Source organism: Antechinus flavipes, chromosome 1 (assembly GCF_016432865.1).
Source record: "Antechinus flavipes isolate AdamAnt ecotype Samford, QLD, Australia chromosome 1, AdamAnt_v2, whole genome shotgun sequence".
In the NCBI taxonomy this organism is placed as follows: Eukaryota; Metazoa; Chordata; class Mammalia; order Dasyuromorphia; family Dasyuridae; genus Antechinus; species Antechinus flavipes.
Genome location: NC_067398.1, coordinates 658,464,554 through 658,490,471, shown reverse-complemented (window position 1 = coordinate 658,490,471; position 25,918 = coordinate 658,464,554). Strand labels below are relative to the sequence as shown.

Sequence of the window (25,918 nt, the reverse complement as noted above, 5' to 3'; positions counted from 1 at the left end):
TAGCCTTTTGAGCGTAGTTACAGATTGCTTTCCAGAAAGGTTGGATCATTTCACAACTCCACCAAGAATGTGTTAGTGTCCCAGTTTTCCCTCATCCCCTCCAATATCCAGTGTTATCTTTTCCTGTCATTTTAACCAATCTCAGGGGTGTGAAGTGATAACTTAGAGTTATCTTAATATGTATTTCTCAGTAGTGATTTAGAGCATTTTTCTATATGATTAGAAATGGTAGAGTTCATATTTTATGACGTTCTCTGGGTCTCAGTTTCCCAAGACAGGATAATGACTCTCAAGGGGATGTTGTCAAGTTCAGGAGAGATCATACACTCTGTACATTTCATGATTTTCTTCTTTCCTCACAAGTTTCATCACTTTGCCAAGGATGTTCCAGGTGCTGCCACCGTCCACAAGTGTTTCTGGGCCCGTCCAATTTGGGAAAGGTTGAGTGTGCCGTTGATCCCTCTGCACGTCAGAACCCTTGACCTCGAGACGACCCTCCTCTGACCTCAGCAAACTTCTTTTTGTAGGGAAACATGCCTAATGAATATACTCTGTGTGCTGCAGTTGCAGAGTCGGGGCCTGGCCCTGTGCTCTTGAAGTCCTACGAAACTCTGCCCGAGAGCTTGGCTCTGGACAACATCTCCGTGAACTCTGCCTCCAGGTGGGTCCCATTTCCTCATGTCACTTTCTGTAAAAAGTTTTAAAAATTCTTTTCAGTGAACAAGAATCAATTTTCTCATCCTCTTATCCCAACTCTCTCTACAACTTGGGGGAAAAAGAAAAGACAAAGCCAAAACTTTTGGTAAATAATACGAATCATTCAGCTGAACATTTCTAGCCTTGGCCATTTGAAGTCAAGGGCCTTTCTGTACACCAGTCAATCCCTCTGGCCATTGCATTAATCAGAAATCCTAGTTTTCCATCACAGGTTTGTCTGTACGGCGTTGTGGTCACTGTGTAAGTTTTGCTCCCTTCACTCAGTATTTTTTGATATGAAATATATTCATATTCTTTCTGGGTCACCATTCCATCTTGTAGGGGGATAGATTTTAGAGCTGAGAGGGCCCTCAGGGACTAATTAGGCCAGCTTCTTTCCTTTACACATAAAGTGATTTGTCCAAGGTTATGCCAGCTGGAAATAACAAGAGCTGGGATTCAAACTGAGATAGTTCCACCTTTCGCTGAGACTCCTCATCTGTAAAATGAGGAATTATACGGACGGACACAGTCTATCTCACAGGGTTGTCTTACAGATGAGGAAACTGAGGCTCCAAGAGGGGAGGAATCGCTTAAGATTTCAGGGCTGATAAATAAGGAGAAGAGTAACTTCACCATGTTGTCTGGAGAATGGGCTTCAGAAGGTCTCTGATTTCATGTGCAGAGTGCAGGGACTCCAAGCATATTCTCACAGAAAAGATCTTGAGATGTAGAGTGCAGAATGCCGGGGAGGAAGAGATCTTGGGATGGAGAGCCTGATATTTCAGAATGTGATGGTGCCATGTGCCCGTCTTATTGGAGCCATTCTGGAGAAGGAAAGGGAACCTTCGAGACCGTCAGACCCAAGCCTTCCATTTTACAAATGAAGAAACTCAGCCCAGAAGGGGAGCTGTGTTGTCCAAGAGTCTCCTAGGAGGATGGATGCCTTTTCTGCAGCTTGTCCATCTGGTCCCTGGCAGAGGGCAGCTCAGCCTGGCAGGCGTCAGCCGGGGGACCTCAACAAGGAGGGAGAGCTAACATTAGATAGTAGCCACCGTGTGCCAGGCACCAAACCCATATCTCACTCAAGCCTCACCACAGTCCTAGGAGGCAAGTGCTGTTAGGAGCCCCATTTTACAGATGAAGAAGCTGAGGCAGGTGAAGGTTAAGTTACTGATCCAGAATCACCCAGCCAGACTGTGAGCCTGGGCTGGCAACCTGCCCTGTTATGAAGTGTATGGATCCACACCACCACATTTGGAACCAAAGAGGGCCGAGCCACTGCAAGGAGAGCTCAGGGCTGGGGAGTAGCTGGCTTTTAATTCCGCCTCCAGCGCAGATGTCCCATGTGTAGGAACAGGGATCCCAGTGCAGGCAGTCCCACGGAGGAGGCATTTGCTCCAGGTTGCAGGTCTGGGTAGATCAGGTTCTGCAGCTTAAGCCTCTGTTCCCTGACTCTGTGGTTCATTAGAAATTGGAAATCATCATTATAATAATTAATCAGAAAGCCTTATTAAGGGCCTCTCTGCACCAGGCCTGTGAACTCAAAGAAGAAAACAGTTTGTCCCCAAAAGACTCCGGAGCTCTACGTTGATATCCCCTCCTTGGGAGGTGACAATGATCACAGTTAACATTTGTGTCGCCCTTGCTGAGTGCCAGGCAACAGCCTTGGAGGTGGGTGCTATTAGGATGCCCACTTCACAGAGGAAGAACTGGGGGCAGACCAAAGGGAAGCGGCTTAGGTGTCTGACACCAGAATCGGACTTGTCTCCCTGACCCCAGCCCAGAGGAAGCCGGTGGTTCTCAGCCCCTGTGCAAGCCAAGGAACAATTGACTACAGGCCCCATTTGGGGTCTGGAAAGAACCTCAGATCAGTTAGTCCAACCCCATCATTTTATAGATGAGGAAACCAAGACCCAGAAATAACAAGGAATGGGTCAAAGTCCTATGGGTAGTGAAGGGCAGCGCAGGGATTCAAGCCCAAGCCTCCAGATCCAATTCTTTTGTCTGGAGATTAGGGATCAGCTGGGATCTTCCTGGCCTGCCTTCGGGGGAGTCACACATGAAGGTCTCCAGGGCTTTCTGATGCCAGGAGTTCTAACAGAACCCAGCTGTGAGACCCTGGGACCCTCAGTGGGTCACAAGTACAGGCAGAAGGCTAAGACTAGCCAGTGCCGCCCTCGGGCTGAGGGCCTGTGGTTGGGGCTCCTGGGAAATGGGCCTGTTCCATCCCAGCTTTCCTTCTGGCCTTCCTCCTCAGGCCTTGGGGAGGTTTGGGGGCCTGCTCTGGGCTGAAGGCCAAGCAGGATCTTCTGATTATAACTGGGAGGGGGAGAGGTGCAAGGAAGCGAATGAGCATTTATATGAGCCAGGCACTGTGCCGAGCACTTTTACAAATATTTTCTAACTTGATGCTCACAAACTGAGAGGCAGAGGCTGTTATTATTCCCATTTCACAGTAGAGGAAACTAAGGGAAGTGTAGGTTAAATGATTGTCTGCGGTTGCTTGAGCGCAGTTCTTCTGGATTCCAGGCTCTGTTTTCTGAGCCATCAGTCAGCTGCAGTGTCTCAAGAAAGCAGATGAGGACGAGGACCTTCTTCTTCTTCTTCTTTTTTTTTTTTTTTTAATTTTTTGATTTTTAAAGTTTTTATTTTCAAAATACATGCAAAGATAGTTTTCAGAATTCACCCTTGCAAAACCTTGTGTTCCAAATTTTCCCCCCTCCCTTCCCCCCTCTTCTCTTAGATGGCAAGTAATCCAGCATAGGTTAAACATGTGCAAATCTTCTATACATTTCCACAATTATATTGTACAAGAAAAATCAGCTCAAAAAGGAAAAAAAATGAGAGAGAACAAAAAGCAAGCGAAAAACAACAGAAAGGGTGAAAGTACTGTGCTGGACTCCACACTCAGCCCCCAGAGGGAGACCCCCAGTTGTGTCCGGTGTCCAGCAGAAGGAGGCCATCTATAGGCTGATCTTGAGCCAGCCTTGCCTCCTTGGGCTGGATGGAACCCCCCCTCAGATGGGGAGGAGGGAGGGTGAGAGGTCACAGTGATGTCATAAGTGCTAGCCAGCCAGGAGAATTCCGAGAAGCTGAGTTTTCCCGTTTGAAGGTCAGGGGAAGTTACCAGCCTGCCTACCACAACCAGCATGCCATCTGTCAGCCATCGGTGACCAGAGCCAGAAAGGGAGGAGGGTGCCACCCCTAGCTCCCTGTGGGGCAAGCAAAGTTAGTAGAAGGGAGGGACACGGGGGAGAAACTGGGGGTTTTGGCCGCCCAGCCCCTTAGCCAGTGAGGGACCAAGGGCATGGCCCAGGAGTGACAGGTGTCAAGAGGAAGGAGAGGGAGCCACTGGGCGTGGTCTTATTAAAAGCCCAAAGGGAACTTAGCCCTGCCTTTTTACAGAAGAGGCAAAAGAAGCATTTATTGGGCACCAACTGTATGCCGGGCTCTTCATAAATCTCTCATTTGATCCTCACAAACACCTGGGGAAGTTAGGACAACCCCTATTTTACAGAGGAAACTGAGGCAAACGTGTGAAATGGCTTCCCTACAGCCAGTAAGTATCTGTGGCCAGATTTGGACAGAGGTGTCCCTGGCTGCAGGCCTAGCCCTCTGCCCACTGCAGCACTTAACTGCCTAGTTACTGAGCTCATCGAAATACCTGAGCCTCATAATAAGCCTGTGAGGTAGGTGCGGCTATTCATCTCCATTTTTGTGTAGACGGGGACACCGAGGCAGCCAGCCGTAGGCAGCCAGTGAGTGTCTGTGGCAAGATTTGAACTTGGGGGCTTCCTGACTTCAGGCCCAACACTCCATCTTGGAGCCACCTGGCTCTCTCGACGAGCTAGCATACCAGGTACCCTGGAGCGAAAATAATTTATCCTCTTATAAAGGTTTCTAAGCTTTTTTGACTGAGCATGGTGATCCGTTAATAACTTTATACCTCCATCTCTATCCCCCTGTCATGTGGCATTTATTTACAAATTATTATTCTACTCTACTGCAATGTGCATGTACCATGTGCCACTGATGATATATATGTAATATATAATGCTTACATAAATTAGAAAATTTTAAAAAAGGTGAGATGGACATGAAATAATATTTGATAATGTTTTCTAGAGTCACTAGAGAGCCATTGCCATTTATAGAGTAGAGGAGTGACCTTGTCAGACCTGTCCTTTTGGAAAATCACTTGAGAATAGAAGACAGATTGAAGAGGGGAGGCAGGGAGGCCAGTCAGGAGACCAGGCAGATGGCCCCCTGAGCCAGGTCCTGAGCCATGTGAGTGACATCAAGGAGCAGATGGGAGACAGATGGTGGGACCAGATTTGGCCAAGGCCTGAGGAGGCAGGAATGGCCAGCCCCCTCAGCGGAGAGGGGATTGGGAAAAAGGCGAGCTTTGGGCATGACAAGTTTAAGATGCTTGTGGGACATCCCATTCTAAATGTCCACTAGACCCTCTGTGATATGGGATCTGTGCAGAGGAGACAGATCTGGGGCAGGGCCCAGGATCAGGAGGACCTGTGTTCCTAGCTGTGTGGTCCTGGGGAAGTCACTTCACATGTTTGCCTCAGTTTCCTCAACTGTAAAAGAGGGGTCGTAAAAACCTACCTTACAGGGTAGCTGTGAGGATCAAAAGAGATATTTTTTAAGTGCTTGGCACATAGTAGGTACGCAGTAAATGCTTGTTTCCTTCCTTTCTTTCTCCCTTCTTTCCTTTCTTCCTTCTTTCTTTCCTTTTTTCTTCCATTCCCTCCTTCTCTCTTTCCCTCCCTTTTTCCCTCCCTTTCTTCCTTTTTTCCTTCCCCCATCTTCCTTTCCTCCCACTTCCTCCTTCCTTCCCCCCTCCTTCTTTCTGTCTTTCTTCCTTTCTCTTTCTCCTTCCCCGCTTTTCTTTCCTTCCTTTTTTCTTCCATTCCCTCCTTCCTCCCTCCTTTCTTTCCTTCCTCTCTTCCACCTTCTTTCCTTCCTTCTCTCTCTCCCTCCTTCTTCCTTTCCATCTTTCTTTTTTCCTTTCTCTCTTTCCCTCTCTCCTTTTTCTTTTCTTTTTTCTTCCTTCCATTCTCTCCTCCCATTCCCTTCCTCCCATCCTTCCTTCTTTCTTTCCTCCATTTTTCTTCCTTTCTTCCTTTCTCTTTGTCCCTCTTCCCCCTTCCTTTTTTCTTTCCTTCTTTCTCTCCTCCCATTCACTTCCTGCCTTCCTTCCTTCCTCCCTTGCTCCCTTGCTCCCTCCTTCCCTTCCTCTCTCCCTCCCTTCTTTCCTTCCTTCCTTCCCTTCCTCCCTCCCTGCCTTCCCTCCTTTCCTCTGTCCTTTCCTCCCTTTCTCCCTTCCTTCATTCCTCCCTCCCTCACTCCCAAAGTCACCAGGTGAGAAAGGATAGAAAGAAGTGGGCCCTAGACAAAGCCTTGGGACACACATACCCCTAGTTAGGGGACTGAGGAGGATGCTGACCAGGAGAACTAGGAAAGAGCAGTGTCACAGAGACAGGGAGGAGAGAATCCAGGAGGAGAGGGTGGTCCGGTAGGGCCAGATGCTGCCAAGATCCAGAAGGATGAGGCCTGAGAAAAGACCATCAGATCTGGCAAGTAAGAGATTGCTGGTGACTCCGGAAAGGGTAGCTTGACTTGTGTGAGGTGTCAAAGAGAAGGCAGAGGCTGCTGACAGAAGCAGGGACACTTGGCAGGGGAAGTTTGGGACTGCCAGTCCAGGCTTGTAGATTTTGTCGTCCTCCCACTTTCTCATCAGCACATAAAAGGAGCATAAGGGAGAAGAGAAAGATGGCTCTAATTCACTGGCCACTCCTGGAAGCCCTGAAGGCCAGCTGTGGGAGATGATGGCCTGGGGCCAGGAACTAGAACCAGGTGTTGGGGTGGTGTCGAAGACAAAGCTGTGATTGGTTGGGGGAGGGTGGAGGGATGGACCCACTTTCCCGCCCTTTGGTTGGTTGATTACCCATTCCCTGGGGTCCAGCCAACCCTGTGAAAACTGCTGGTTATAATTAGGGGGAAACTTTGAAGACAGTTAGGCTCTTGCTTCCCGGGCTTCCACCCCAACCCTTTCCTACCTGATAGACTCCACTTAGTTCTGCTTTGAGAAGCCAGGGATCCCACTGTGCCCTGAGAGGGCCATGGAGGATAACTTTAGTCTTAATGTCAGTTGAGCAAGCTTTCATTGTGCACCCGCTGCGTGCTGGGCCCGGTGCTGGGCAATGAGGGGGCAAAGGCAGGCCTTGTTCGCCTGGCACTTGCGTTCTGTCAGGGAGATACAACGGAAACGCAAGTAAGTGAGAGCGCTGACACCTGCAGAAAGAGGGCTCTGAATCTGTGCGGGGAGAACAGCAGCTGGAGCCAGGGAGGTCTACCCGGGCAAGTCTTCTCCGTTTCTTCACCTACAAAGTGGGGATAAGAATAGCATCTACCATCCAGGGTTGTTGTGAGGACCAAATGCCATAATAATTGCAAAGTGGCACACAGTAGGCTCTGTAATAATGTTAGCTTTTTGTATGGCTTTTCTTTTTAAGTATGTAATAAATATAACATGTTACTTTGAAAGCTGTCTTGATTGTGATTCCTTCTGAGCTTTCTTCTGTTCTCTTCTGGGCTTTTCATAAACATGTTTCAGTCACTTTTTTCTTTCTTTTTTAGCAGCATAGCTTCCCTTTGCATCCCCACCTATCTAGGAGGGGAACAAACAACAAACCTTTGAAAGACAAAACAAATTCCCACATTGCCTGTCTGAAAATGTCTTCTTCTGTATCTTGAGACCCATCCCCTCTCTCTCTCAGGATGCTTCCATGGCGTGCTGCTTCTGTAACTGTTCTCTGCAGAGTTGCTCTTTGTATTGGACAAAATTCTTAGGTCTTTACAAGGCAATTGTTATATAAATTGTTCTCCAGACTCTGCTTAATTCACTCTGTATCCCTTCATGTAACTCTTCCCAAGTTTCTCTGAAGTCAACTCTTATCGTGTGTTATGACAGAATAATGTTCTGCTATGTTCAGATGCTGTAGTTTGCTCAGCCATTTCCCCACTGATGGGCACCCTTTTGGACATAAGAAATATCTATATTGGGGCAGCTAGGTGGTGCAGTGTATAGAGCCCTGAAGTCAGGAGGACCTGAGTTCAAATCTGAGCTCAGGCACTTAACAAGTTCTGACTGTGTCACTTAATCCCAACTGCTTCAGCCAAAAAAAAAAAAAAAAAAAAAAAAAAAAAAAAAAGATCTGTATTGCTATAAATAGGTACCTAGAGGTCACTTTTCTTTGATCCCTTTTGGGGCATAGGCCTGGTAGTGGTATCATTGGACCAAAGAATATGTATACTTTAGTGACTATAAGTATAGTTCCAAGCGCCTTTCCAAAACATCTGCATCAATTCAACATTGCATCATTTTCTTTTTTTTTTTTTTTTGGGGGGGGGGGCAGTCTTTGCAATTTGATGAATATGAGGTGGAACCCAAGAAATGTTTTTGTCTATTTCTCTGATTCTTTGTGATTTGGAATACTTTTTCACATGCTTGTTTGCTTGAACTTCCTTTCAAAACCACTTGTTAGTGTTTATTGACCATTTATCTTTTGAAAAATGGCTGTAATACTTATGAATTTGAATCAGTTCCTTCAATATTTTTGATATGAGGCCTTTATCAGGGGATAAAAGTTTTTCTCCGTCATGGACACTTTCTGCAAGGATTTTTTTCCTAGTAAACTATTTCTTTTCTAATTTTAATTGCACTTTTTTTTTTTTTTTTTGTTTTTGCAATGTTTGCCTGGGATAAGAGTTAGTAGAGAGAAATAACGTGAAATAAGCAGAAGTGGGAGTCAGATTGTAGTCTAACCCTGTTAACCCTATGTGTAAAATAAATTTTTAAAATTCCTTTCAGGTTTACAAAACGCTTTCCTCATTCTGTAAAGTAGATAGTATAAACATAGATCCTTAACCCTGTTATATAGATCAAGAAATTAAGATTGAGATGTCATGTCTCCTACCCTTGGGCATGTAGTACCTTCCTAGAAGACTTGGGCCTTGAACCCATGCTTGTTACTCCTGGGTCCATTGTTCTTTCCATTGTGCCTCTAGGATGAAGGATGAGTGATCTCTTCAATCCTTACTAGCTAATTTAATGCCCCAAATGTCTTAACATATTGTCCTACATGCAGTATAGGTCCTCAGTGATTAACAGTAGGTGCTTCATGATTAATAAAGCTTTGCAGAGTGCTTTAATATTGTTTCATTTGATCCTCACAAGAACCTTATCTCTGAGATAGAAATCACAAATATCATAGTCCCCATTGTCTATATGAGGAAACCCAAGAGAATTATTGCCCATAATTATATAGTTCCATAGTTAGGGTTTAAATTTGGGATTTCCCAACTTCGAAGCTGTCACACACTATTGGGATGAACTAAAAAATACTAAATAGTTTATGGCTTCACTTGCACCCAGTTTGATCTTAGACTTGGAGAAAACTAGCATCTCTCTGCAGGGAACAGGAGGAGACAGGAGGTGAGGAAAGTTTGGACTGTTCTTTAATTGATCAACAAACATTTATTAAATACCTCCTGTGGGCCAGGTAGTCTGTGAAGTGCTGGGAATAAAAAGAAAAGCTAAAAATAGCTTTTGCTCTTGAGGAACTCATTTTATAGTAACATGTAAAGAACTAGGAAATACCAAATGCATAGTCAATGAAAGGCAGTCTAGAGGGAAGGGCACTAGCCATTGAGAGGCCGAAGACAGGCCTTTCCTGCAGAGGAGAAAGCCAAAAAAACAGAGAGGCAGAGATTCCCGCCAGGTTGGGATTCCCCACATGTAAAGTGGGCAGTGGGAAGTGGAGAATTTCAAATGGTGTAGCTGGATTAGAGTGCAGGCAGGAGAGCAGAGAGGGAGAAAGGGGAAAGATGAGGAGGGGCTGGATGGGAAAGAGATTGAAAAGCCCCACGGACGAGTTTAATTTTCCAGATAATAGGGAGCTCCCAGTGTGGAGAGGGGGAATCATTCAGCACCTGTGTGGGAGAAATAGGAGACAGGAACCAGGGAGGACCCTGGAGGTCTGCTGAGCACAGCAGGGAGTTTGACCCAGGGCTAGTGACGAATGTGCAAAGGACAAGAATTGGCAACTTGCATGTGGGAGTGAAGGACCAGGTGGGCCCCGGAGCTGTGAGCTTGGGAGTTACAGGGGAGACTGGCATGTTTTGGGCATGTTGAGTTGGAGAGCCTGAGGAGACCTCTGGGTCAAGATAACGACCTGGCACTCCAGTGGGAGATGAGAACTGCTTAGACAGCTAGGATCCTACATCAGCATAGAGGTGATCATTGAACCTAGGGGAGTTGATGAAATCTCCAGGTGAGAGTCTAGAAAAGAAATAAAGGGGGCCCAAAAGAGAGTTTTGGTGGCCACCCTCAGTAATGGGAATGAAGAACCAAGAAAGCAAATGGAGAATGAGCTGTCACAATAATAGGAGAGATGAGGGAGAGCAGGGTTATAGTAGCTGACTGAAGGGAATAGTCCAAAGGAAAAGGTTGTTAGCAGAGTCCAGAGGATGAAGATTGAGCAGGGCTTTTCACATTTAAGTTGGCCATTAGGAGACCTTCAGTCACTTTGGGGAGCAGTTTGTTAATAGTAAAGATTGGAAATCAAATAGTTTAGAAAAGAGTGGGAGGAGAGGAAGCAGCTCCTGTGTAGCAGGCTTTCTCTTCAAGTTTATCCAAAAGGGGAGGTGAGTTACAGGATGATAGCTCAGGTGATGGTAGGACCAAGTAAAGGTTTTGAGGGAGACACAGATGTGTTTGGAGATAGCAGGGAAGTAGCTAGTGTAGAGATGGAAGTTTAGAGAGCATGAATATTGTAGGTGTAGAGGATGGGGGAAAAAATCCAATGGAGAAGATGGGAGGGAAAGAGATCGGACACATCTCTAGAGGAATTGGTCTTGGTAAACAGAAGAAAATTTTGGAGAAGGAAAGAAGGGGTACTCTCATCCAGTGACCTCCATTTCTGTGCTGAAGTATGCTGTGGAAGGTTTGTGGGGAAGAAGCAAAGGTTTGGAATAGCTGCTGTGGGGCCCTAGTCCTCACATTCAATCTTTATTTTTCAGCTCTGGGACAAACAGTCTCCATGTTCCAGAAAAGGGTAAAACTGAAAATACCCAAGAAAAGGAACCTCAGGCAGAAACTCATCCACCCAAAATGGGGGAAGGTAAGGAGATGGGCAGAGCAGGGCTACAATAAGAAGGGAGTTTGAGGCTCCAGATTTGTTAGTTTGAGGCTCCCAGGAAATGAGGGAGATTTCAAGGTCCTTGCTGAAATTTGGAATGCTTGAACATCTATTATTCCTAATCCTGATTATGGTTTGAATGTGGCCTCAGACACTTAACTAGCTGTGTGACCCTGGCTCTGTTTTCTCATCTCTTTTTCTATTTCCTTCCTTCTTTATTCCACATGAATTGAGAAGGAAATGGCAAACTACTCTATAATCTTTGCCAAGAAAACCCCAAATGGGGTCGTGACTGAGTCACAACTCAGATATGATTTATCTAGATCAGAGGCCATTATTATTCTGAATGCTCCATCTCTCTTTCGTCATTGATTAAATATCTACTCTATTCTAGACACTCTAACTGTTGAGGGTACAAAGAAGGACTAACAACCCCCCCCCCAAAAAAAAAAGTCCCACTTTTCCTGCCCTCAGGGACCTTGTGTTCTAAGAGGACTAGGGGGTAAGGGAAGACAAAAGCTACATAATAAATACCAACCAAGTAGAAGGCTGGTCCTCTCACTTAGAAAGGCCTCCTATCAAAGAGTTTCTGGTTGATATCCAGAGCACCTGTTGCTCCCCTGAGCTCATTCTGGGCCTTTGTGTTTTTGACACTATTGGCCCAAGACCACATCCGTATTTAGTTCCTGCCCCACACTTTTCCCTTCCCCAAGTTCCTGTAGAAAACCTCAGTTTGATGAGCTCCCTTTGCAGCAGCCCGAGATCCTTCAGGCCCTTGTGGCCCACAGATCGGGCCGGCGGCCCTTTGCAGCCCCTTCCCTTTGGGGACCCTGTGGCTCCGCGGGCAGTGGCTCCCAACAAATCCCTTCGATTAACCTCCTTAGATGGTCATGCTCTCTGGACTGTGCGGCGGGATGGAGAAGTCCAACTAAGGATAGAGAAGTTTGGCTTTGGGAGTGAAACTCCGATGACCATCCATCAGTTCGTGAGGGAAGCGGTTGTCAGATATGGCCAGTACATGGCTCTTGGAACGAAGAAGAAAGACCGCTGGCACTTGTTGTCTTACACAGAGTATTACTACGAGTGCTGGAAGGCTGCCAAGTCTTTTCTCAAGGTAAGCCAGTGTTCTTCCTAACTGGGCTGAGGGAGTGAAGGACCCGGGTCCAGCAGGGGTGACCACGGCTGCCCAGCGCCCTCCCAGCTTGGAAAGCCTGCGCTGCCGTAACTCACGACGTTACTTGCTTCATGTTAAAGAAATGAACCCCAAAGTCTTAATATGCTGTCATCCTTGTGGGCACAGAGATGGGCTGCGTGTCCGGCTCCTGGACAAGATCCCGCTGGAGTCCCCAGGCTCCCGGCCGTGAGTGCTGCAGAGGCGGGGTTGGTAGGCTCAGAAATGCTGGAAGACAGAAGTTGAAGCAGGGGCAAAGGTTAGAACTTGCATCCATGGAAGGAGTGCCGGTACTGGAGAGAAATGAAATGGTGGTTTTAATAAGGAAAACCAATAAGATGAGGAATAATGCCATGTCATGAGAAATGTTCCCTGCGGGGCTCTTTAAAGGAACAAATTGCATTTCACAAAACTGGACTTGTCCTCCCAATGCAGTGCTTGTGACATCAGGGTTGGGCAGCAGGCCAGAAGGTCCCTAAGGACAGCTCGTGTAGACTTTGCTTACAAAGCAGTGACCCTCCAAGGTGGGTAACTCCATTTTAGAAACAGGGAAATCAAGGGTTCAAGATCACCTAGCTTAGGTGCTGCCTCTGGGAGTCCTAGGAGGTTTTAAAGACCTCCCACAGATCTAGAGGCCACTTCACACTGTCTGCCATGGTTCTAGGGTCTCAGAGATGCTCTGAGAATACTTCTACCATGATGGGATGAGGCGGGCAGCCCAGGCACTGGTGTTCCAGTTTACAGCTGAGCCTGTAAAGTCTGACAGAGGCTAAATAGGTAGTCTGCTTGCTCAGGTCACACGGTTAGTAATGGTCAGAAATGTGCATCAGACAGAGGCCTCGCCTGCCCCTCAAGTTCTTCTGGACTCATGGCCCATCAGGGGAGGGAGGTGGTGACAGGAAAGGTCAGAGCCAGGTGGTGTGCCACAGGCCTGCATCACACAGCTTCCTGCAGGAGCGCCTCAGACAGTCCTGTGAACTAGCTAGCCCAGCCCTCCTAGCCAAGGGGGCGAAGGCCTGAAGTGAGCTGGACTAGCTAATGCCAAGGTAGATTTCACACCCAGGTCTTCCTCACTGCCTCCGGGCACTGCCCTTAGGTCTCCAGGGCCAGCCAGAGGGGATTTTTCCATTCTGTTTTTCAGACCACAGAATCTGCCAAGGATGCCTTTGTCAAACACCTATTTACCTTAGTCCCCTGTCCCCCTGTGTTTGAAAACCCAGGTTTCCAAAACACATGAAACACAAAGCAGGGTTTCCCTTGGAGCAAAGAAGGATAACTCTCTGCTTCTTACCAGTAGAAAGCCGGGGCCGCTGACTTTGCAGGGTCCTGGGAGCCTGCTTGCACGTCCACCACCCTTTCTGCCCTCCCCCCTTTCTGTGTGCCCTCTTTCCAACCCCCAAAACACAAGAGGCAGCAGGAGGGCCCAGGTTTGGACAAGTTCTGGCCTGAAAATTAAGTGGTCCAGTTCTGCTTCCTTCTCCTCCTGCCAAAGGGGTATCTGCCTGGAGATGCACAGAAATGAGGCAGCCACACTGTCCTGGGAAAGTGCCCTGGTACGTGTTGGGGGACCAGGGCCCAAGTTCTGATTCTGCTAGGAATGCTTTTACAAGCTACTGCTTCTCCCTGGGCTTGGTGTCCTACCTGTAAAGTGAGGAGGTCAGAGTCCTTGTATTAAGTCTGTTGTCTTCTGCCCTAGTCAGGCCCCTTGCTAAAAACTTTGTGTCTGGTGTGTCAGGGCTACAGTTTTGGAAGGGACATTTCTTTAAAAAAAAAATTATTTTCCCCAGTTACATGTAGAAACAACATTTTTTTTGTTGTTGTTTATATAGGTACAATCTTTAAAAAAAAAAAAAAATTTCCTCATGAATCATGTTGGGAAAGAAAAATTGGAACAGAAGGGAAAACTCACAGAAAGGAAAAAAAAAAGAAAAGGAAAAAAGTGAACATAGCATGTGTTGACTTACATTCGGTCTTTATAGTTCTCTCTTTATTTGGATGGCATTTTCCATCCAAAGTTTATTGAGATTGCCTTGGATTATTGAACCGCTGAAAAGAAGCAATTCCATCATAGTTGATCATTGCACAAATTTGTTATTGCTGTGTACAATGTTTTCCGATTTTGCTTTTGTTTCTCTCAGCATTAATTCATGTAAATTTTCCTAGGTCTTTCTAAAATCAGCTTGCTCATCATTTTTATAGAACAAGATATATACCATATCTTATTCAGCAATTTCCCATTATTGGGGCATCTATTCATTTTGCAATTCTTTGGGCCACAAAAAGAACTGCTACAAACATTTTTGCACATGTGGGTCCTTTTCCCTCTTTTTTGATTTCTTTGGGATACAGATCCAGTAATGTCACTGCTGGGTCAAAGAGTATTGCAATTTTATAGCCCTTTAGATATAGCTCTAAATTGTTCTTCAGAGTGGTTGAATCAATTCACAATTCCACCAACAATACATCAGAGTACTTGTTTTCCCACAACCTCTTCAACATTTATCATTATCTTTTTCCTGCCACTTAGCCAATTAGAAGTGTGAGGTGATAATCAGTGTTGTTTTAATTTGCATTTCTCTAATCAATAGTGATTTGGAGCATTTTTTCATATGACCTTATTCATCTGAAAATTGTCTATTTATATCCTTTAATTATTTATTAATTGGGGAATGACTTGTATTCTAATAAATTTGGCACAGTTCTTTATATATTTTAGAAATAAGGCCTTTATCAGAAATACTGGCTGTAAAAATTTTTTTCTTTAGCTTTCTTTTTCCCTTCTAATTTTTTCAATTGAATGTAATAAAAGTTGTCCACTTTGCTTTTCATAATGTTTTTTAGTTCTTCTTTGGCCACAAATTCCTCCTTTTTCCCTTTGTTTTCCTACTTTGCTTTTAGTATCACCTCTTATGCCTAAATCATGGACCCATTTTGATCTTTTCTTGGTCTGTTGGTCTATGCCAAGTTTCTGACATTATTTTCCAGTTTTCCCAGCAATTTTTGTGAAATAGTGAGTTTTTATCCCAGACCTTGGGAGTTTGAAGGTTTATCAAATATTATATTATGATACTCATTGATTCTTGTGTCATGTGTATCTAATCTATTTCACTGATCCACCACTCTGTTTCTTAATAGTACTATATGGTTTTGATGGCTGTGCTTTATAATAAGTTTTCCATCTGGTATTGCTAGGCCATCATCCTTTGCATTTTTTTCCCATTAATTCCCCTTATATTCTTGATCAAAATTTTGTTCTTCCAGATGAATTTTATTATTCTAGCTTTATAAAATATTTTTTGGGAGTTTGGTGAACAACTAGACTAATTTAGATATAGAATTGTCATTTTAATTTTATATTAGCTTTGCCTACTCATGATCAATTAATATTTTTCCAATTGTTTAGATCTGACTTTGTGTGAAAAATGTTTTGTGATTGTGTTCATATAGTTCCTGCGTTTGTCTTGTAGACTCCAGATATTTTAGTTAGTCTACAGTTATTTTAAATGGAATTTTTCTTTCTATTTTTTGCCACTGGGTTTTGTTAATAACATATAGAAAGGCTGATGATTTATGTGGGGTTATTTTATATCCTGCAGCATTGCTAAAGCTGTTAATTGTTTCAAGTAGGTTTTGGGGTGATTATCTAGAATTCTCAAAATATATCATCATATCATCTGCAGAGAGTAATACTTTTATCTTCTCATTGCCTACTAATTCCTTTCATTTCTTTTTTTTTCTTATTGTTATAGCCAACATTTCTAGTACAATATTGAATAAATCTGGTGATAATGGATATCTTTGTTTCATCCCTGATCTTACTGGAGGGAGATACAACTATTTTCTCCCCATTACAAGTAATGCTTGCTGCTGTAGATAGATGCTGCTTAACAAAACTGCATTTATTCCTATGGTCTCTGGTGTTTTTAATATGGGTGCTGTACTTTGCCAAAAGCTTTTTCTGCATTTATTGAAATCATCATATGATTTCTATTAGTTTTGTTATTGATATGGTCAATTATGCCAATAGTTTTCCTTATATTGAACCAGTCCTGAATTCCTGGCATGAATCCCACTTGGTCACAGTATATTAATCTGCTGCTAAATCAGCAAACTCTTTGCTGATATTTTATTTACTTGTTTGTTTGTTTGTTTTCACAATTTCATTTTATCATGACTCCATGGCTACACTATTATGTTTTTATTTTTTTTTATTATAATAGCTTTTTATTTATAAAACATGTGCATGGGTAATTTTTCAACACTGACCCCTACAAAACCTTCTATTCCAAATTTTCCTCTTCCCCTAGTTCCCCTAGATGGCAGGTATTCCAATACATGTTAAAATATATGTTAAATCCAATATATATACACATATCCATACAGTTATCTTGCTGCACAAGAAAAATTGGATCTAGAAAGAAAAAAAAAACCTGAGAAGGAAAACAAAAATGTAAGCAAACTACAACAGAAAGAGTGAAAATGTTATGGTGTAGTTCACACTCAGTTCCCACAATCCTCTCCCTCTCTTCATTGGCTCTCTTCATTACTGAACAATTGGAACTGGTCTGAATCAATTCATTGTTGAAGAGAACCACATCTGCTGGTATTTTATTTAAAATTTTTGTATCAATGCTCATTAAGGAGATTGGTCTGTAATTTTCTTTGTTTTGGCTTTTCCTGGTTTAGGTGTCAGCACCATGTTTGTGTTTTAGAAGGAATTTGGGAGGATTCCTTTGCCTATTTTTCCAAATAGTTTACATGGTATTGAAATCAATTGTTCTTTAAATGTTTGGTAGAATTCATTTGTAAATCTATTTCAAAGGGACATTCCTACCTACCTGTGTAGGCTTTGGAAGGGTAGTGAACCTCAATGAGCTTTAGCTAGGGCAAATTGGGGATCTGGATGAGAAGCTTTTTAAGGATCACTTTCAAGCCCTCCCAATCCAGGAGTCTGGGGTTCTGGAATGGGGAATTTGGATGGAGTTGCGGGGAGTAGGATTCTTAATTAGCTTTTGGGAATCAATGACTGTTTGATAAAAAGGATCGTTTTTCTGCTAAAGTCTTTCATGTCTGAAAGCTAAATGTTTAAAAGAAGTAGAGTATATAGAAAAGCCCTGAACCTCGAGTCACAAAACCCAGCACTGCTACTTGAATGAATGAGTGAAAAAGCATTGATTCAATGTTTAGTGTGTGCCAGGTTTGGTAGTCATCATATAGTGAGCAAGGAAAAGGGGAAGAGAGAACTGGCAGGAAGATTGTGGGCAGAGAGGAAAAGATTCCCGTGATATTTGGAACCTTAATAGCTCTATATATCTTTATATAAGGTACTTGCTTGCTCTTAGTTTCCTCATTTATAAGAAGAGGACAGTAATCATTTTTTAATTCAAGGCAATTCTATTTACTTATTTAATATTTCCCCCCAGTTACATTTAAAACAATTTTTTAACATTTGTTTTTAAAATTTTTGAGTTCAAGATTCTTTGCCTTATTGCCACTCCTGGAAGTCCCCATTAAGCACACATTTGAAGTTATGTAAAACATTTCCATAAAAGTCATGTTGTGAAAGAAAGCATAGGTTGCCCACCTAACCCCCCCAAAAAAAATTCTTCAAGAGAGAAAGGGGGGAGGAAAGAAGGGAGAAGAAGAGCAGATAAACAGAGACACACACACACGTGCAAAGAGAGAATATATTTCAGTTCGTATTCAGACACAATTAGTTCCCTCTCTGGGTATGGATAGGATTTTTCATCCCAAGTCCTTCAGAATATTCTTGGATTATTATTATGTTCCTGAGAATAGCAAAATCATTCACAGCTGATCATCTCCCAACATTGCCATTACTTTGTATACAGTACATTTCACTTAGCTTGGGTTCAAGGAGGACTTTTCAGGTTTTTTCCTGAGAATATCGTGCTCAACATTTCCCACAGAACAATAATATTCATTCTATCATAATCACATTACAACCCAATCAGCCATTCCCCAGTTGATGGGCGTCTCCTGACCCTATCTCTCCATCCTGAGAAGAGAGCTGCTATAGACGCTTCAGCACTTATGGGTCCCCTTCCTTTTTCTTTTATCTCCTTTGGGATCCTGCTGTGGTCAGGTCAGAGGAAATGCATGAATTTATAATCCTTGGGCTTAGGTCATGTCTTTTGATCATTTATCAGCTGGGGTGTGGTTAGGACAGTAATCCTTGACAGACAGTTAGGCAATTCAGTGGATAGAGTGCTGGTCTTGAGCATTCTTCAGATTGAAGAATTGGAGTTCAAAGACTGAGTTCAAATGTGATCTTAGACTCTTAATAACTGCATGACCTTAGGCCAGTCACTTCAACTTATTTGCCTCAGTTTTCTCATCTATCAATGAGGTGGATAAGGAAATGGCAAACCCTAAATAGGTCAGACATGAAGAAATGACTGAACAACAAAAACCTTCATGGACAAGAAAGAATGCAGTTTATAAACTTCAAAGCTCCACAGAAATGCTCCTTGAGATTTCCTTACTGTCATAATTAAGCAGTTGGAGAACTCTGATCTGAAAATGGTAAAGGCAGGATTTGGGGATGGCAAGCATTATTAGCATTTACCAAACTTTAAGCCCCCTATCTTTCTCTCCCCTTGGACTCTGTAGGTACTTCCTACTTAGGAGAGTGACCAGGTGATTGCTAGGTTCAGGCTCCCTAAATGGAGCGTGTGCAGGGCTAGACAGTGGTAGCAGTGTCTGGAGAGCTCTTGGGTGTGATTTCTGAAAAGAAACATCTGCTTTGCAGTCTGTAGGCTGTATTTAAGAATCCCTGTGTTTGTGTTTCTCCAGCTTGGCCTTGAGCGCTTCCATGGCGTGGGGATCCTGGGATTTAATGCGGCAGAGTGGCTCATCGCTGACATTGGCGCTATTTTTGCTGGGTAAGGTACCTTCTGGGCAAAAGTTGTGGAGACACGGTCTTCAGGCAAGACCTAGTGCTTGGTGTTTGCCTTTTCTAAACAGCAGTGACCTGCTTCCAAGTGTGAGGCCCCTCTAATTACGGTATTGGACAAGGCGGTATTTGAAGGTTATTTGGCAGTCTAACCCTGGCCCCCTGGTCTTCCTCTGCTTCATGAACTCCTGGAAAGCCCTTTTGAAAAGATGCCTTAGTCCTCTTCCTTTGAGAAAGGAAGAACTCATAAGGAAACTAAGAGGCCTTTCAGAATGACTTGAGTGATGGGGAATGGGCCCCATGTCCTTCAGCTTCCTTCCTCTTCACCCTTCTTTTGTTCCCTTGCCCTTGCAGAAAGGTTCTAGAGTCCACGATTCCTGCCTTAACCCGGCCTGAAGGTGATTTTTAATCATTTTGCTCACTTTAAAAAAGTGACTATGAAGTGCTTGTTATTGAATTATACTTAATTTCAACATGTAAAAATTTGTGGAGTCATTCCCTTTGAAGTCCATCAGAATTTTTTTTCCCCATTCAGTTCTCTTTGCCTCTCATGTGGCCATAGGTAATATGGACTTCATTCTTCTGACTTTTTTTTCACTTGCATTCTTTCCATCTTTATGTTATGATATTCTATTATATTAATGTATCATGCCTATTTCACCATTTTTCTGTTGCCAGACATTGAGGTAATTTGCATTTTTTTATAGTTATAAATAATATGGCTGTGAAAAATCTTTGAATAGATGGTTTTTTTAGGAGAAAAAAAAGAGAGATATGAAATTAAAACTTTCAGGTTCTCTTCCTAGCAGTTAAAATATTGGCCCCACAAAGCATGATTATTTTTTGTGTGTTCTTAACAGATTGCTCTCCAACCAGATTCCATGAGTAGCTAGACCATAACTTGTTCATCATTAAATAAACACATACATAAGCATATATGTTATTATATATTAAATTGCTTTGAATACTTTTGCAGGTAGTAAGTACTTTGCAAAACAAAAGGTTGTTTATTATTTGTTAAAAGAAAATTGGGTGCTTCTGTTTTAATTAGTATCTCTACTGTCTAATTTTTTTATCTCTACTTTGTTGCTTTTTTCTTTGATATAAATTTTATATAGTTGTCATTGTGTGTGTGGTTTGGGTGTTTTTTTTTTTTTGACAATTGTTTAATGTAAGTCTTTGTACATTTCTTTGAATTTTTCATATTTGTTCCTTATAGTAGAGTTAGCACCTTCCATTTATACACCAGGACTTGTTTAGCATTTCTCTAATCACTGGGTAACAGTATCAATTTGACTATTATCAATTGCCAGTAACCTCCACGGAGCTCATTAATTGTGGATTCATTGGGTCAAAAGATAGGAACAATCTTGTTTTTAATCTGAAAAACAATGTGAAATTCTAGAACAGTTGGAACAATTTAGAGCTCCTCTAGCTGTGGATTACCCACCATGCCTGTTTTCCCACAGCCTTGCCAACACTGCATCTTTCCATCTTTGCCAATTTTATGAATGGATTGGATGATGTCTCAAACTGTTCTGACTTTGAATTCTCTGAGTAAATTTGAATATTTTTAAAATTATAGCTTTATAAGTTCATAGATATAAAGCCCAAAGACCATCTAATGTACTTTACAGATGGAGAAACTGAGACTCAGAGAAAATGAATGGCTTGCCCAAAGTTCCTTAGATAATGAGAGGATTTGAATACAAGTAGTCCTTGAGTATCTGTATTGGGGGGGAGGTGGAGAATTCATAGTTTGTTTCTGTCTTTTGTCCACCAGGATTTCTCTTTCTTTCCCCCTTTTAGTTGGGCAAGTTTTAATACAATTAATAGGTAGTGCCTCTTCTCATACAACTAAGATTTCCTCCTTTGGGGGTGAAGTAACTCAAATTCAAGATAGTATTTTTGTTGTTGTTGTTGTTTTTCCTGAGGCAATTGGGGTTAAGTGAAGATAGTATAATTTTACGACAACTAAGCTGCCATCAGGATGCCTGGGAAGAGTGGGCAGGTACCAGGCCTTCCCCACACTAAGGTCCTTTCTTTGTCTCTCCCACAGGGGATTGGCTGTTGGCATTTATACCACTAATTCTCCTGAAGCTTGTGAGTACGTCCTTAACCACTCTCAGACCAACATCTTGGTGCTGGAGAATGAAACACAGTTACAGAAGATTCTCCAGGTAACCAGAGGCTGGCCTTGCTTCTGATGACATCGACCTTGCCCAGGGACCCTTAGGTCCCCTTGGAGATCCTGGACTCTCCCAGTGGGAGCGGAGTTCTAGGGGGATAGTGACAAGAACTCTGGGTTGGATGGCGGTTTTTGCTCAGTATGACCCGAAGGCATTTTCCATTTGTAGGAGTCGTTAGTCATCATTCTCTATTTTTCTAGTTCCTTACAATTAACCTGATAGCAACTTCAAAGGGAGGTGACTGAGTATTACTATCCCCATTGTATAGAGGGAAAGACCGAGCCAGAGAGAGCTTGTGATTAACACAGGATGGAACTATTAAGCAGCAGAGCATCCACCGATGTCCTTGCTACCACTTTGCATAACATCATGGACCTCAGAGCTGGGGGCACAGCTTGAGAGAACAGGACAGAACAAGAATCCTCTCTACGACATCAGTCAGCCAATGTGCATTTATTAAGCACCTACTAAATGCTAGTCACTGAGAACACCCACAGAGAAAAATAAAACAGTCCCTACCTCTGAGGACCTTACATTACACAGCAAAACAGCATGAACACATACACATGCACAGTATGTGCAGAGTAAATACGAGACAGAGTAAATTTCTCCCAAAAAGGGAGAAATACTAGTAGTTGGGATAGGGGGGTGGAAAGACCTTATGAGCTAGGAGTGTAATAGTTGCCCTGACTTTGGAAGGAAGCTGGGGCACCTAAGGGGCATAGATGGGGAAGGGGGAGAGCTCCCGGGCAAGGGTACAACCTTGGCAAAGACATCAGGATGGCAGAGTCGACCAGGTTGGATGAAGTGCGTGAAGGGGGAGAGATGCTTGTAACAAAGCTGAACTGGAAGGCCAGGGTCAGGTGGCCAAGGGCTTAAGATACCAAATGAAGCCCCTGTCCAGGTTTCTTCCTAGTTCTCATGCTGTGACTGGCACTTTGCTCTCTATTCTTATCCGCTGCATTTGCCTGCTAAAATGTGCTCCCCTCCTTGGCCCCCAGGTGTGAGACAGGATAGGTATTGCAGTGCCCTGGATGCTTTGCCCCTGCTTGGTACAGCTTATGTGAGATTTTGTGGGTGCTGTGTGGGTCGTCCTGTTGTAGAATTCTAGAGTCTTAGAGCTGGGAGGGACCCCAGCCCATCCAGCCCACCCTAGACTTGATTTGGTTTGGGTTTTGGGGGTAGGCAGGGTCAAGTAACTTGTCCAGAGTCACACAGCCAGTGTCCAGGGCTAGATTTGAATTTGGGTCCTCCTGCCCCTGGGCTGGTGCTCCATGCAGCTCCCCACTTAAACTTGAACAAGATTCTGCAACCTTAGCAGCCAGGGATCATCCAGCCTCTGCTTAAAACTCCACTTTTGTCAGGGAGCTTTTCCTTCCATCAAGTTCTCCCTATAGGGCCCAGTGGAATGCATCCAGGCCCTCGTGTCCCCATGACAGGTACTTGAAAACAGCAATCATTCCTTTAACTTTAACTTTTCTAGGCCAGATAGCATCATTTCCATTAACCCAGTATTCCAAAGTAGTGAGCTGTTTTCTAGGTCTTTTACCATCCTCATCTCATCCTCTGTATGAATCTTGTCTCATCAGGCAGAGGACAGGCCTGTTTTTGAGGTTAGTGAGGTGCTGAATGGTCCTTCTCTTTATCCGAGATCATACCTCTCAGGACCAAGGGAAGTCACAGGTCTTGGCTTCATGTTTCATGCCTGAGTCATTTTGAGGTGGTGGTCTGTGATCACCTCCTTATCTTTCTGCCATAACCTCTTGTCCTACCCACCTCCTCCATTTTCTGTACTGATTATCTCTAAATTTGCCTTTATTGGGTTTGGGCCATTGTATCTAGCCTGTCTCATTTTGGGTCTTGTTCACCCGAAATGTTAGTAATCTCACCCAGCTTCCTATATTTATGTATAAATGTCTCTGTTTCCCCTTATGTGATGATGATGTTGTTTTTTATTTTAATAGTATTTTATTTTTCCAAATACATGCAAAGATAATTTTCAACATTCATCTTTGCAAAATCTTGTGTTCTAAATTTTTCTCCTTCTCCTCTCCTTTCTCCCCTTCTAAGACAGCCAACAATCTGATAGAGGCTAAACATGTGCAGTTCTTCTACATATATTTCCATATTCGTCATCTGTGCAATAAATATCAGATCAAAAGGGGAAAAAAATCACAAGAAGAAAAAAAAAACCAACTAACCAGAAAACACCAAGAAAGATAGAAATACTATCCTTTGATCCACATTTAGTCTCCATAGACATCTCTCTAGATACAAATGGCTTTTTCCATCACAAGTCTATTGGAATTGCCTTGAATCACCCCATTGTTGAAAAGAGCCAAGTCTACCACACTTGATCATCACATAATCTTTTTGTTGCTGTATATAATGTTCTCTTGGTTCTACTCACTTCACTTAGCATCAGTTTGTAAAAGTCTCTCCAGGCTTTTCTGAAATAAATCTCATCATTTCTTATAAAACAATAGTATTCTATTAACATTCATGTATCATAATTTATTCAGCCATTCTCCCATTGATGGGCTTCCATTAAGTTTCCAGTTCTCTTCCAGCACAAAAAGGACTGCTACAAACATTTTTGCACATGTGGGTCCTTTTCCCTCTTTTATAGAGTTCTTTGGGATACAGACCCAGAAGTGAGAATACTGGATCAAAGAGTATGTACAGTTTGATAGCCCTTTGGGCATAGTTCCAAATTGCTCTCCAGAATGCTTGTGTCACTTCACAGTTCCACCAACAATGCACTAATGTCCCAGTTTTCCCACATCCCCTCCAATGTTCATCATTATCTTTTCTTGTCATCTTAGCCAATATGAGAGTTGTGAAGTCAGACCTCAAAATTATCATAATTTACATTTCTCTAATCAATAATACTTTAGAACATTTTTTAATATGACTAGAAATGGCTTTAATTTTTTTATCTGAAAATTGTCCATTCATATCCTTTGACCATTTATCAATTTGGTGAATGGCTTGTACTCTTCTAAGGTTGAGTCAGTTCTCTAAATATTTTAGAAAAAAGGCCTTTATCAGAAACCCTGGATGTAAAAATTTTTTCTCAGCTTTCTGCTTCCCTTCCAATCTTGGCTACATTGCTTTTATTTGTGCAAACCCTCTTTAATTTAATATAATCAAAATTAATGGATAAATGTTGTTGAAATGTTGTCAAAGATGGATCCCTTGAGAGTTCTGTTAGTGTGGTTCTTCTACTTTGGCCTGGAGCTATTAGTGACCACCCTCTGGGTTTGGTCCCTCACCTAGTTCTGAATCCCTCTAACTGTTCTTTTTAAAGCCACATCCTTCTGTCTTGTCTGTGAGGAAAGCATTTTCAATTTAGCAAGTGCTTACTGAGCAGGCACACTGACTTAGCTGTTGTTTTGTCCTGTTTGACTCTCTGTGAGCCCACTTTGGGTTTTCTTGGCAGAGATACCAAGCCATTTCCTTCTCCAGGTCATTTGACAGATGAGCAAACTGAGCCAAACAGGATTTTTCTCAGAGTCACACAGCTAGCAAGTGTCTGAGGCCATATTTGAACTCAATGGAAAGAGTCCTCCTATTCTAGGCTTAGGTTCTATCCACTATGCCAGCCTAGCTGCCCGAGGCTGGGCTTATTACCAAGACAAAAAAAAAAAAAAATGGAACAACCTCTGCCCTCAAGGAGTTTCCCTCAGGGAAAACCATTAGATAAGTAAATACAAGATCTGCCAATCAATCCAGAAACCTCCCTGTTGTGTACCAGGCACTGTGCCATGCCCTGGAGATACAAAGGAAGGCAGAAACAATTCCTGTCCTAAAGGAGCTCTTATTCTCCTAGGGCAGGAGAGTGTAAATAAGAAGGTACATGGGAGATATGTACAAGATAAACTGATGAAGGTTAGAGATAGACTGCTTAACAGGTGAGGAACAGCAAGCAGCCCTATTTAGCTAGCATACCTGGTGTGCAAAGGAGAGTCAGGGGCAGTCAGCCTGGAAAGAGAGCTTAGAACCAGATTCTGGAGGACTTTCTGAGTCAAACCAAGCAGTTTTTATTTCATCCTACAAGCATGAGGGAGGCAGTGGAAATTTCTTGTCTAATTCTTTATTGAAATCCAGAACTTTTTCCCTCCTAAATAATAGTATTTTATTTTTCCAAATATATGTAAGATTTTGAGTTGCAATTTTTTCTTCTCCCTCTCTAATCTCTTATTTCCTCAAGATAGCAAGCAATCTGACATAAGTTAAATATAAGCAATTCTTCTAAGCATATTTCCATATTTGTCATGTTGTGCCATAAAAATCCGGCCCAAAGGGGGGAGGAGGGGACCATGAGAAAGAAAGAAAAAAACAAATTAAAAAAAGGTGAAAATATTGTGCTTTGATCCACATTCAGTTCTCTCTCTGGATACAGATGATATTTTCTATCCCAAGTTTATTGCAATTATGTGACATTTTCTAATCTTAATTGTTTAGTTGTTTTCAATAGTTCTTGACTCTTTGTTTCTGCCTTTTGGGTTTTCTTGACAGAGATACTGGAGTGATTTGCTCATTTTACAGATGAGGAAACAGGCAAACAGGGTAAAGTGACTTGTCTAGAGTCACATACTAGTTAAGTATCTTAATAATAATAACTGATAATCCTGTTGAAAAATGAGATGAGGTTATTCTGGCATGAATCTTGCTTAATGAAGCCACTTTAGTGCTTGTTGATTCCCAGGGGAGGTAGTCTGATGTA

General features: G+C 42.9%; 1 protein-coding gene across 2 annotated transcripts in view; it reads left to right on the top strand.

Annotated features, from left to right (window-relative positions):
• The window catches only part of ACSBG2 (acyl-CoA synthetase bubblegum family member 2), a 61,725-nt gene that overhangs the window by 15,974 nt on the left and 19,833 nt on the right, over nt 1-25,918 (top strand). The window contains exons 3-7 of one of the 2 annotated variants that reach the window (XM_051971775.1): nt 528-661; nt 10,795-10,895; nt 11,798-12,027; nt 18,901-18,989; nt 21,060-21,180. In XM_051971775.1, coding sequence (XP_051827735.1) covers nt 534-661; nt 10,795-10,895; nt 11,798-12,027; nt 18,901-18,989; nt 21,060-21,180 — 669 coding nt within the window. In that variant the 5' untranslated portion in view covers nt 528-533. Of the gene's footprint in view, nt 1-527; nt 662-3,429; nt 3,928-10,794; nt 10,896-11,797; nt 12,028-18,900; nt 18,990-21,059; nt 21,181-25,918 lie in introns of those variants that run through there. The other variant, XM_051971776.1, reaches the window with a different exon arrangement.